This window comes from Balaenoptera ricei, chromosome 5, assembly GCF_028023285.1.
Source record: "Balaenoptera ricei isolate mBalRic1 chromosome 5, mBalRic1.hap2, whole genome shotgun sequence".
NCBI classification, from domain to species: Eukaryota; Metazoa; Chordata; class Mammalia; order Artiodactyla; family Balaenopteridae; genus Balaenoptera; species Balaenoptera ricei.
Window position 1 is genome coordinate 101,836,305 of NC_082643.1, and position 12,389 is coordinate 101,848,693.

A 12,389-nucleotide genomic window follows, 5' to 3' on the forward strand; every position below is an offset into this window, starting at 1 on the left:
CTGTTAATTAGGTTATATGACAAATATTTCCTATATTTGACAGTTTTAACTTTAATGAGCCGTTTCATTAGCTGCAAAGTTTTGACAAAAACAAAACTGAACTACCTGTAACCAAAAAAAAAAAAAAAAAAAATTTTATTTTATCCAAAACTATATATGCAAATGAACAATGTTCTTCCCAAACTTTGAGTATATTGGGTTAAACAAGGTACATCTCATTTTTTAAAAAGTCTAATTCATAGTCACTGATGTCTTCTTTTTTAACACCCTACTCTAATCATTTGATGTCTAGATAAAGCCTACCTGGTATATTTTCTAGAAACCGAAAAAGTGGAAGAATAAGGACTAGGTAAACAAATCCTTTGGCAAGTCGGGTGGTTTTCAATTCTTTGCTTTCAAGAAAATTGAAGGAGGACTAATTGAACAGCCAGCTCAAAGATCATCAAATCTAATTTTTGGAGCGGTATTGCTACAATAAAACTCCGTTCCCAGGTACAGTACTTGTTTATATGAACACAATTTCTCAGGTCATGCAGCTATAAAAACTAGAAATACGAATAGAATTGTTGCTCAATCCTTCCCGTTCTAGCAATAAGACATATTCATCCATAGATCTATGAATTTTAAAAAGCAACAATATCCATTTCACCAAGAGATGTATTTTCCCATAACTTTTACATTCTATTGAATAATTATGAAAATTTGTAATATTTATTTTGCTTTGATCGTGTACTAAGAATAATTTTAAAGATAACTCCATCAAGAATCAGGCGGATAATTGGCAATAGATGTATATGTGATGTAATAACTTAAATATATAGTGTTTTTAAAGAACAAAAAAAAAAAAAAAAAAAAAAAAAGAATCAGGCGGTTTGCTCTCTGTGTAACCTTGGACACTTAATCTCTCTCGGATCTCAGTTTCCTGATTTGCAAATTAGTGATAGTAAGACCTAGTCTAGCGGTGTTCCAAAGACTGGGTGAATTAATGCACATAGAAAGCTCTAAACGCCACGCCTGGCCCTTAGTGCGTGCTATATAAGCATTACCTATTGATCAAACTAATCAATAGCAACACCCTAAAAACTAAAAGCCTGGGGGTTTGTCTTCACGGGTAGGAAGGAGGTGCTGGAGGGATCGGGTTCTAGACCACAGGCACACTCGGAGAGTAACGGGATGCTTAAGAGAAAACGGGATGGGGCGGGGAGGAGAGAGACAGGAGGCCCCTGGAGCTACCTGCCTCGAAGAAAAATGGGCAGGATCACAGATTGAGAACGAAGAGGGCTGGGAGAGTTTAGAATAGCAGTTCTACCAACGGTTCGCATGTCTACGGATGCGAACGTCTACGGATCTCGACTGCTCCGTAAATCAGGAGCAACAACATCAGGCCTAAATGCCACCGCGGTTGGAACCCGGCCAACGTTTCGCTCCCCCGCCCCGGCCAGGTGCGAGCCGGCGCCCAGTCGGCCCTCAGGCCCTGGGGGTCGCGTGAGTCAAACGCCCGACTGCCCTGGACTCCAGACCCAGGACCCGCGCGCAGAGCCCGCCGCCCGCCTCCGCTTCCCACACGGCCCGGCCTTGCGAGGGCGCCCGCACTCGGAGGCGGCTGGAACTGGCCCCTCGCGGTCCCCGTAGCCGGACCTTCGTTGCTATTGTCACCGCCTTTTCCTCCCTTCCCCCGGTTCCCTTTCACTTCCGGGGTTGCCCTGGATCCGCTGGTTCCGTAACAACATCCCGTTGGCTTACTTCAGGCGGCGAGACCGGTGCAGCCGTCGCCTCCCAGGAGCGCCGCCCGCCCGGGCCCGCGCCCTCCCCAGCCCAGGCCGCCATGGCCACCAACCCGCAGCCGCAGCCGCCTCCTCCCGCGCCGCCGCCTCCTCCGCCGCAGCCGCAGCCGCCGCCGCCGCCACCCGGCCCCGGGGCTGGCCCGGGCACGGGCGGGGCGGGCGGCGCGGGGGCCGGCGCCGGGGACCCGCAGCTCGTGGCCATGATCGTGAACCACCTCAAAAGTCAAGGGCTCTTCGACCAGTTCCGCAGGGACTGCCTGGCCGACGTGGACACCAAGGTTCGGGGCGCGCGGCGCTACGGGCGTGCGGGGACAGGGGAGGACCCGCGGGCCGCCTTGATGGGCAGTCTCCCACATCCGTCGATGGGCCGGCGGCGCCTTGGCTTCCCCAGCCGGGGCCCCCCTGAGGCGCATCTCCTGCCGAGCTCCCTGTGCAGCCGCTTCCTCTCTGAGCTGCCGCTTTGTGCCCGGCACTGTGCAAGGCACGCTGTGTTCATTCATTCGCTTAGCCTTTCGTTCGCTTAACAGACTAGCGTTAAGCACCTCCAACGTGCCAGGCACTGCTTACATGCTGGAAATGTAGAGGTGAGCAAGACGGAGTCACTGTTCTTTTGGAGACTCTTTTGGAAACATTAACGTTAACTGTGCTTTCATCTCTGATTCCCCCACCCCCACCACGTTTACTTTGTATCCAAGTTATTTTTACCTTCTCTCGAAGATTTCTGGTAAGGATCATAACTTTGTTCTTTGCAGAAATTACTAAGTGGTAATGAATCAAATTATTTGCAGTGTGCATTGCTGGACTTTGTGAGGGGTGCAGGAGTGAAGAGGCAGAGCTGGGGAGATCAGGACTTTTGTTTCTACCGATGACTGATGTAGGTAGCTTAGGCCAAGTCACTTCTCTAAAGTGAGAAGGGAGGTGGGGTGAGGGGTGAGGAGCAGAGAAAACTGAGTAAAGGATGGAGGAGAGGGGGCAGCAGATACTGAAGTGGAAGAAGGACTGGACAAAAGAGTGAGTTCGGAAGAGTAAGTGGTAGAGGAGAAAGGTCAGCACAGTGGTTCCCTATACAAAAAGAGTTAGGGGCTAGGAAGGGGAAGGGATTTTGTACCAAATGTCAAAGTGAAAGGAGCATTAGCAGGAACGGGTAAACTTAGCTGGTTCTGCAAGGGATGAGTAGAGGACACCAGGAAGGAGCACTCAGTGAGATGGATGGAAACCCAGCAGAGTCTGGAAGCAAGTGAAGCAGAAAGCTTCTGTTGGAAACAATTGTTTTCTTTTTTCTTTTTCTTTTTTTTTTTCTTAGGTCTGGTTTGGTTCCCTGGTTTTAGAGTTTTGATGGGGTGAGGGTTTTCTCATAGTGTGTTCAGCTGTTCTAAAGAACCTCGTTTCTTTAAGAAAAGTGCTTTGTGGTGAACTGCGCACAATTCCTTTATCTTCTCTGGGAAGACCTTCCTGCCATGTGGGAACATCTTCCCTTTTAAAAACTCTGGCTCACCTTGTAGACCAGAAATAGAATGTGCCTTTTTTGAGTTGTCAGAGTTTCTGCACCACAGAAAATTCAGTTTACTTGGGGCTATTTATCTATGTAGGAAGTACTGATATGTAGTTTTCTCACTTTTAGAGAATATGCACAACCACCTTTTTGAAAATAATGCCTATTGCCTCTTTCTTCCTTCCTTCCTCCCTCCCTCCCTCCCTTCTTCCCTTCCTTCCTTTCAAAGGACATGGCCAAGTAAATGTTACCCAACTAAATAAAGCCGGTTATTTGTATCCGGCAAGTAAAAATTAAACTTTGCTGTTCTCAGAAACCTACAAATCTGTGTGTTATTGTGTATGCAGATTGAAAATTTAATATGCTGATGGTGGGGGCGAGGGGGCTGCAATGTCTAAGGCTCAACTTTTTCTTCTTCCCCATCCCCACTGAGCGTTATTGTTGTATCTGTAATATCCCTGCCAGATCCTCTCAAAGTGGAGTCTTAAAACATTTCTTGGGCGGGAAGGAGGGAAGCGCAGTGCTTTGACAATCTAATGAAAACTAAGGAAAATGCACATGTTCACATTAACATACAGCCATAAGATCCAGCTACTGCTGAGGCTCCTCTGCTGTAGACTACCAGTTCCCAGACCCCTGGAGCAAGCTGAGAGGTTACAAAGCCATTCTGACCCCTTTGCACTGAGTTGAGCATGAGGAGGGAAAATCATGAGAGGCCCATCTTTCGGTCCCAGGCAGGGAGCTCACTGACCAAGTAAATATGGCATCTTTCACCCCAGGTGGTAAAGGCCAATTTTTGGATACTTTCTCAGTTATAAATGGCTCCTGGTCACTATGATTATTGTCTATTTCTTTTTAGATTCAAAAGGAAAATCAAAGACAGAAGTATATAAGTTTATTCACCCAACAAATACTTATTATGTACCAGGCATTGTTTTAGGTGCCAGGGATATAGCAGTGAACAAAAAGTCCCTGCTTATATGGAGCTTGAATCCTCGCAGAGAAAAACAGACAATAAATAATATGTGAGAGGTTCTATGGAAGAAAGAAAGCAGGATGAGGGTGGAAAGGATTGCTGATGTGTTTTGAGTAAGTTGTTCAGGGTAGATTTCAATGAGATGACATTTGAGCCATAACTGAAGGAGCTGTCCAGCTATCAGGGCTGAGGGTTCCAGGTGGAGACCACAGCAAGTGCGGAAGGCCTAAGGCAGAACCTGCTTCGGGAGAAAGTGACAGGAGGTGAGGTAAAATTGCCCCTCCCTCCCTCCCTCCCTCCACAGATCTGTCAGGCCTTGGAAGCCTTTGTAAGAGTTTGGCGCTTACTGGAGCTGAGAAGCCACTGGCAGGAGTTGGGCAGAAGAAGGACATGATCTGACTTTCATTTTAGATAGCTTGACCTCGTATAATTATTAACAGTGTCCCCTTTGCACCCAGTCATGATCTGGTTTGGACAATAAATTATATGGTTACCCTAATTTTAGAAGATTGGCACTAGCTGCACTGTGGAAAACAGACTTCAGACGAGCAAGGGTAACGCAGGGAGGTCAGCAACAATAATCTAGAAAGGAGATGAGAATGCTCTGGACCAGAGTGGTAGCAGTGAAGCAGGAGGGAAGTGGTCAGGTTCTGGCTGTTTTTTGATGCTAATGCTGACAGGATTTGCTGATGGTTCTGGAAGAGGAGTGGAAGAGAAAGGGAGGAAGCAAGGAGGACATCAAGGCTTTTGACCCGGAGCGCTGGAGAAGGAAGAAGAGATAGATAGCTATTCCCAGAAGAGTAATGGAATCTAAAATATTTCTCTAGTCACTAGGCTTTTTACCTAAAGTAGAACCTAGAAACCAGGAGAATTACCTGTTGTAGTTCAAATTGAAGCTTGTTTTATGGGGCAACTAGAGAGCTAAATTTGTTGTGATGTTCGAGCCTAACTGTTTCTGAGATTTGGGAATACTGCGAAGAAGAATTATGTTTTAGAATCATTGGGGAGAAAATTAATTTTCATTCACATTGGTTTTGGATAAATGGAGAAGAACATGAAAAATGATCGTGAGACCGTTTTTGGTAGGATTGAACATAGGTATTAGCAAAAGTCTGGAAATTGGAAGAGATGAAGGGGTGTCACAAAGGGATAAAATCTTTATCATCTGTGTTACCTAGATAGTTACCCAGTCATCTCACCTGACAACTACTTTTCAGTTGCTTATCTGCCTAGCAGTGTGAAAAGGTGTGTGGAAACAAAGATTGAAAGAGGGGGAGGAGCAGGCTTACATTTCAGTAGGGAGATAAATATTCCCCCTCTCCCCAAAAATGCAGTACAACACAAGAATTCCTTGAATGACAGTATGTATAGGAGACAGTTAGTACGTGGGAGAAGGGCCACAGAAGCCTACCTTGGGTGTCAGGATGACTTCACAGATTTGGGTGAACTCCAAAAGCGAGAAGTTTGCCAAATGGACAGGGAGAAAGAATGGTAGGTGCACAAGATTGAAGGCATGAGAACTTACCACTAGAAAATAAGCTTTGAAGGGTAAGGGAGCAAATAGCAGAAGACGAGGCTGTACAGTTTTGCTTAAAATCATTCAGAACACGCAAACTCATCTACGTTAAGAGCCACGTAAAAGAAAGGTATAAACAGCATGAGATGCGGGGGACAGCTTGGAGGAACGAAGCATGCAGTCCTGACTGAGTGGTCAAACATTCCTTCTAGGCAGCATCCTTTTAAGATGAGATGACATAGTATGTGTCCTTTCTCCTGCTTCCCTTATGTCAGGAGTGCTCAGCGCTAGCACAGCTGACACTTTGGGCTGGATAGTTCTTTGTTGTGGGGGTCTGTCCCGTGCACTGTAGGATATTCAGCAGCATCCCTGCCCTCGACACACCGGATGCCAGAAGCAACTCCCCTCAGCTGTGAGAATCAAAAATGTCTCCGCACGTTGCCAGATGTCCCCCCACCACCCCGGGGGGGTGAGGGGGGCAACAATTGCTTCCAGTTACGAACTGGTGACCTACATCAAATTTAATGCCTAGCTCCAGTGATTGCCACTTCATAATTTCTCTTGAATCCATGTCTTTCAGCCCGTTTTTGCCACCCCAGTACAGACCTTTATTATTCTAGTCATTGCATCCTTTCCTGAGTATATTTTGTGTCTGTTTACTCTTTCACCGTAGGAAGATTAAAAGCTTTATCAGAAAGCTTTTAATTTATCAGAGAGTTTTCATCAGAAAGCTCAGCTATCACATATCACTCTGCTCATATGTGTTGTGGGTTCCCGTTCTCTATCCCATAATTCCAGACTTCGTATACAGGTCCCCAAATCCTTCCAGGCCCTGGCCCCAAGCTCTGTCTCCAACTTCATTGCTCTGCTTTTTTGTAGTCTCTTTTCTATCCAAATTGGATTTAACAATGTGGGGGGCTCCCTAATGCTCCTGACCCCACGTTTTCTCATCCACTCGCTCTTATATTGTTGGGTGTACCTGCAAGGCCTGCCTTTCCTAGTCCCAGCTGCGTCGTGAAACTCAGGTGCTGCGTTCTCAATGAAGGCTTTCTTTCTCTGCTCCTCTCCCTTGCTTTGCTCCAAATCATCTAACAGTAACACTTATTGGTATCTTATTTTCTAGTCCCTTGTCTGTAAATAGGAGGTAAGTCTGTCTTCTTTGCATTCCTCATCTCCAAACATATTGTCTTAGACAAAATAAATGGTATTTGAATGACTCTGAAATTATCCTGAAGCAGTATTGTCATAAACTGTGAAACTTTGTGGCCACATTGACACTGTAATCTAAGAAATGTTTAACATTGTTAAAGATACTCAAATTCCTGAGACTATCGATATTGTGTAACAGCGGAGATTTTTAACATTTATGTCTTTTTTCTTCTTTCTTTCTAGCCTGCCTATCAGAATCTGAGACAACGTGTTGACAACTTTGTTGCAAACCACTTAGCAACTCATACGTGGAGTCCGCACCTCAATAAGAACCAGCTAAGAAACAATATTCGACAGCAAGTGCTCAAGTAAGCCTCAGAATTGCAGAGTTTCTACAAGGGCTTGCGAATGTCACCACATACTTTGCCTGAAAGCAGAGACATTGTGCAGAAGTTTGTTCACCTGGTGATAATTTTTGTCAAGTTTGGTGTGACTACTTTATATTATGATACAGTGTGATTTTAGAGTAGGCTCTAATCACTTCACATTTCCCCCATAAATTTAACAGTCTGATTTCTCCTGTAGACCTTTGGAAATATTGAGGGAAGGGAATGACAACGTGACTTCAAAAAAAAAAAAAAAAAACCCTCTAGATATGATATGAATAGATGGTTAATGCCAGATTGGTAAATATATCCTATACAGTTACATTCACAATTATTCTCTTGGCCCTAAAAGAGCAGGCTTTATTATTCCTGATTTACAAATAAAGACATTAAAGGTCACTGAAATTAAAACATTTTTCCCTGATTTGAGGCTGTGTCTTCTGTGTTCTAATATTGCCCCTCGCTTTTTCTTTTTTCTTTTTTCTTGCATTTTACTGTGATTTTACCTGTGCTTTTTAATGATGACATATCTAAAAAAGGTGGGAGAAGTGCATTTAGACATGTCGGAGTCGTTTTTGGTAAACATAAAGAGAGTAAGAAAAGCTGGAATGTTTAGAGGGACCTAAAAAAATCATATTTATTCCTCCAAAAGCAGATTAACAATATTATCTTGTTCTTGAATATAAGTATTTGCCAAGACAAGAAGACTTGGACCCTCTATCCCTGCTTCACACCCCAAAAAAGTGACTACATTGTTTAAAAACTGCCTTAGTCTTGTTTAAAAACTGCCTTAGTCTCCCTGCCTTGACAAATATTTACAAAATGTGGCTTTTAAACAGTTAAACAAATGTTTTTACAGCTGTTACCTCTTTTATTTATTTATTTATTTTATTTATTTATTCTTGGCTGTGTTGGGTCTTTGTTGCTGCACGTCGGCTTTCTCTAGTTGCGGCAAGCGGGGGTTACTCTTCCTTGCGATGCGCGGGCTTCTCATTGCGATGGCTTCTCTTGTTGCAGAGCACGGGCTCTAGGTGCACGGACTTCAGTAGTTGTGGCACACGTGCCCAGCTGCTCCGCAGCATGTGAGATCCTCCCAGACCAGGATTCAAATCCATGTCCCCTGCATTGGCAGGTGGACTCTTAACCACTGCGCCACCAGGGAAGTCCCTACAGTTGTTACCTCTTAATTCCCTCTTGTCCCTCAGGAACCTTGCAAACCTACCTAGTGTGCTACTCCATTGATAGTTCCACCCACAGGAAGCCCCACAAATAAAACTTTACACTCTGACTCAAAGACCCATTTAGCCACAGGTAATACTAGATACTAGGAGCCTGGGGGCTCAGACTCTGTGTCCTAGTAAATAAGAGAAGAGGGAAATTTGACAATAGCTTTGTTGTCTGCATTTTAAAGGATGTTCAGGAACCTGTAAAAGAGTCCAGGTAAGATGAAAGATGCCATTAGAGGGCTGCATAATAATACCTTTTGGGAAAAAGTCAAAGCCTTTCCTGTTGGGTGGCAGGCCTGGGGGGGTTACTCATTTCCAGACCTTCAGGAGAACAATAACCAAAATAGTAGGGGGGTGGGAGGCTAAGGGTGGGATGGGGGAGGGAAGCTTACTGACACTGTCCACACTTGCAGAGCACTGTCCCGCAACAATTTGCATATCTGCTTCCCTCTCACAAAGGATGACCTTGCTTTAAAAGCGGAAGGGGAGAGTCTTGGATTCTTTTTTTTTTTTTTTTTTCCCATATATTGAGAGACTAAATGGAAGGCAAATTTCCTGGAATTTACTCCTTAGCATACAGAACCTATAAAGTAGGGAAGGGAAACAGTCATTTATTCTGTTCTTCAAAGGGAACTAAACTCAATCGTGCCCATGTAAAATCAAGCACTTAAAATTGTTGTACCAATATAAGGCATTGTTTTCACAGAATCTTGTTTGGTGAGGGATTGCTGGGCACGTCCACAGAGGGTTCTTGTGACTGTCAGCAATTAACACTACAGCAGTCCACCCATGGGTGACAAGGACTCTCCTCTAGAGACATTTTAGAACAGGGGAAATAGCTGTCTCTTGGGTAATATGGGCATTGCTCTTACTGTGATAGCTGTATATTTTTTTCTAGCTCTGTTACTTATTTTTCATAGAACTGTTCTCTTATTTAAATTCCATTAGTAAATTTATGTCTCTTAAATAACATGTTAAAGTTTCTTAAAAGAAAGACTAGTTGTGTCTAACTAATGGTATAAGGATGGACTATCACCTATAAATACAATTTCAGACAGTTTTTCTTACATATACTTTGAGAAGTACTCAGTTGACTCTGTTAGATTGAACCGTCTACAGTTGCCATTTTTGTAGGACAGAACAGTCTAATATCAGCAGTTTTGGATGGTTCAGCTTAATAGCCAATCTGCCAGCTCAATAGATGGAAAAAAGTTTTATTTTATTCTATTTATGCATTCGTTTGTACAACAGAACCTAAAAATGCTAGGGAGCTCAGAAATAATGACCTTAAGTGTACAGTGTTTAAAAGGAAGACAAGGAAGTAGCTTTAACCAAGACAGTGCCAGCTACTGGCATTTTGGCTTTGCCCTTGGACCTAGAAGTGTGACTTCTCCTCCCTCTGGTGAGGCAGCTCTGGCCACACCTCAATGAAGTGAGCCCACGAAGAGCAATGTGGTCGCTAGCACTGGCCTCTGTTTTTGTTTTTGTTTTTCCTTTAACATCTTCATTGGAGTATAATTGCTTTACAATGTTGTGTTACTTTCTGCTGTATAACAGAGTGAATCAGCTATATGCATACATTTTTAAGATCAGAGCTGACCTCTGAGTGAGAGTAGACTAAAGTACACAAGGGCCCAGAACATAAGCATCAGGGAAAGAGACTGAAGCAGTAATTTGGAGGTGGGTGGGTTTTATTTTTTATTTTGTGCCTTTGTGCTTGTGCCTTAAATCAAAACGTTTTTCAGATTGCTTGTCATTGCTTCTTTTCCACCTGCTACATTTTAAAGACACCTCTAAGATGCAACAACAATGTTTTCAGGATTTTTTTTTTTTGTATCATATCTTAGAACTTCAGAAAGCAGGTTACCTACTTTGGGCAGCGTTGACTCATTTTTCTCTATGGCCCACATAAGTGGAATTATAGTATCCCAGGGCTGCGAGGTGCCTCAGGAAATGAAAATCACATTCATCCTGCACTCCAGGCAGCGCTGCACTCAGAAATAGCATTGCAAAGTATAAGGAGAGACACCTCACCCGCTATGCAGGGAGAGCCTGAGGCCTCGGAGCTGCAGAAGACCAGCAAGCACCACGCTCTCCCAACTCTATCCAGGGAACTGTGACTCCTCAAGTTCTTTGTTAGAAAGGAACAAGGTGGAAGTGTGTTTCTTCAGATAAATTCATGTCATCTTATTTTGCTCAGACAACTTTGTGATTTTCTGCACAGTTCAGACTTTACTGTCCCTTTTGCTCCTCTGTCTCTTATGTATGATATTTCTTTGTGCACTTTCTTCCCCTTCTCTTCTCTGGAAATCGAGCTTTCCTTAGGAAAGCTTTTGCAAATAATCTCAGACATAGCTAAAAATAATAATATCCTACTGTTTTCCTACAGCGTATGGTGTGTTCTAGTGCCTATCAAGTTGTATTTTGTTTGTGTCTCTCTCTCCCACCAGAACAGGGACCAGGTCTGATTTGTAGTGGCCCAGTGGCTAGCATGGTGCCTGTTGTGTAGATGACACTTGGAACATAATTGTTGAATGAATACATCATTTAGTTTTTATAGCAAGAAGATAATAAAAAGAAGGCCAGAAGTCTTAAGTTTTATTTTTGTTCTTCTAAAGTTTTCTTTCTTTTTCTTTTTTTTTTTCCTTTTTTGTAAGTTTGGTAAAATTATACTTTGTGTATATTCTTCAGTTTTCCTGGAGGCTCTAATACTTACAAGAGGCTTACATTTTTCTGGTCAAAAAAAAAAAAGAGGTTGCAGAATCCATAGATTTATTTTATACCCAGAGCTCAGCTTTAATGATCATTTATTCCTATCACTAAATGATCACTAAGGTCATTTACTGAGATAAGCCATGGGCAGGATTGAGGTAAGATAAGCATCACCTACAAGCCTGGGCTTTAGGTAATGTGCTGTGTCTAGTTCTAAGGGTATTTTGTTTTGCTTTTGTTCTGTCTGCCTTAGTATTTCCACTGGTGACACAGTGGTGGGAAGTTTACATATTTTTTTGCAGTATGGTGTATTAAATGCCACTGTATTGTGAAACGTATTTTCTTTTGGGTATTCTTTCTGTATATTCCAAGTGAATGGATTGGAGGCAATTTAAGGTTGAACATATATGTAATAGATATGGCTTTACTTAAAAGTAATTAATGCAAATAATGTAGTATTATCTTTTTCACCTTTCTGTAAATTACCCTGTGTTTCAGATCAGGAATGTTGGAGTCTGGTATTGACAGAATTATTTCTCAGGTTGTGGATCCAAAGATTAACCACACATTCAGACCTCAGGTGGAGAAAGCTGTGCATGAGTTTTTGGCCACACTAAATCACAAAGAGGAAACAGGTGGCAGCACAGCCCCCGATGATGAGAAACCAGACTCTTCCATCGTTACACAAGGTGCTTTGCTTTTACTCTTGCTCAGTTCCATTGCTTTCCTTCTTGAACTGAGTATCAAGTTAGGGGTATTTAGTTCTTTAAAACATTTATCTATTTGGCTACTCTAGTGAAATTATATTTATTTTAATTATCACCCAGATTCTTCAACTGGCATAACATTTTTTTTTTAATGATAAGCATTTTAGTAATGTAGTGTTTGTGTGTGTGTGTGTGTGTTTCAATAGAGGGGATAATTAAAATAATTAGAAAACACATCCTTTTTCTGAGAACTAGACTAGTCTCACATTTGCTGGTGCCTTTCCTAATATACTGTATTACAGAGGTAGAGAATTTAGAATGTGTTAAATACTAGCACCAGTACCTGAAAGTCTAAAGGTGTATGTGTCATATGAAGATGACAGTGGCAAGTGGCCTTGATTCAGCAGAGCGGTTTACCTTCTGCATAAATTTATTCTAAAA

The 12,389-nt window shown here is 42.9% G+C and overlaps 1 protein-coding gene across 2 annotated transcripts in view; it reads left to right on the forward strand.

Annotated features, from left to right (window-relative positions):
• The first annotated feature begins 1,706 nt into the window (after positions 1 to 1,706).
• Positions 1,707 to 12,389, forward strand: part of BOD1L1 (biorientation of chromosomes in cell division 1 like 1) — a 54,961-nt gene continuing 44,278 nt past the window's right edge. For both annotated transcript variants that reach the window (XM_059923330.1, XM_059923331.1), the window contains exons 1-3: positions 1,707 to 2,062; positions 7,161 to 7,285; positions 11,740 to 11,930. In XM_059923330.1, coding sequence (XP_059779313.1) covers positions 1,826 to 2,062; positions 7,161 to 7,285; positions 11,740 to 11,930 — 553 coding nt within the window. In that variant the 5' untranslated portion in view covers positions 1,707 to 1,825. The remainder of the gene's footprint in view (positions 2,063 to 7,160; positions 7,286 to 11,739; positions 11,931 to 12,389) is intronic.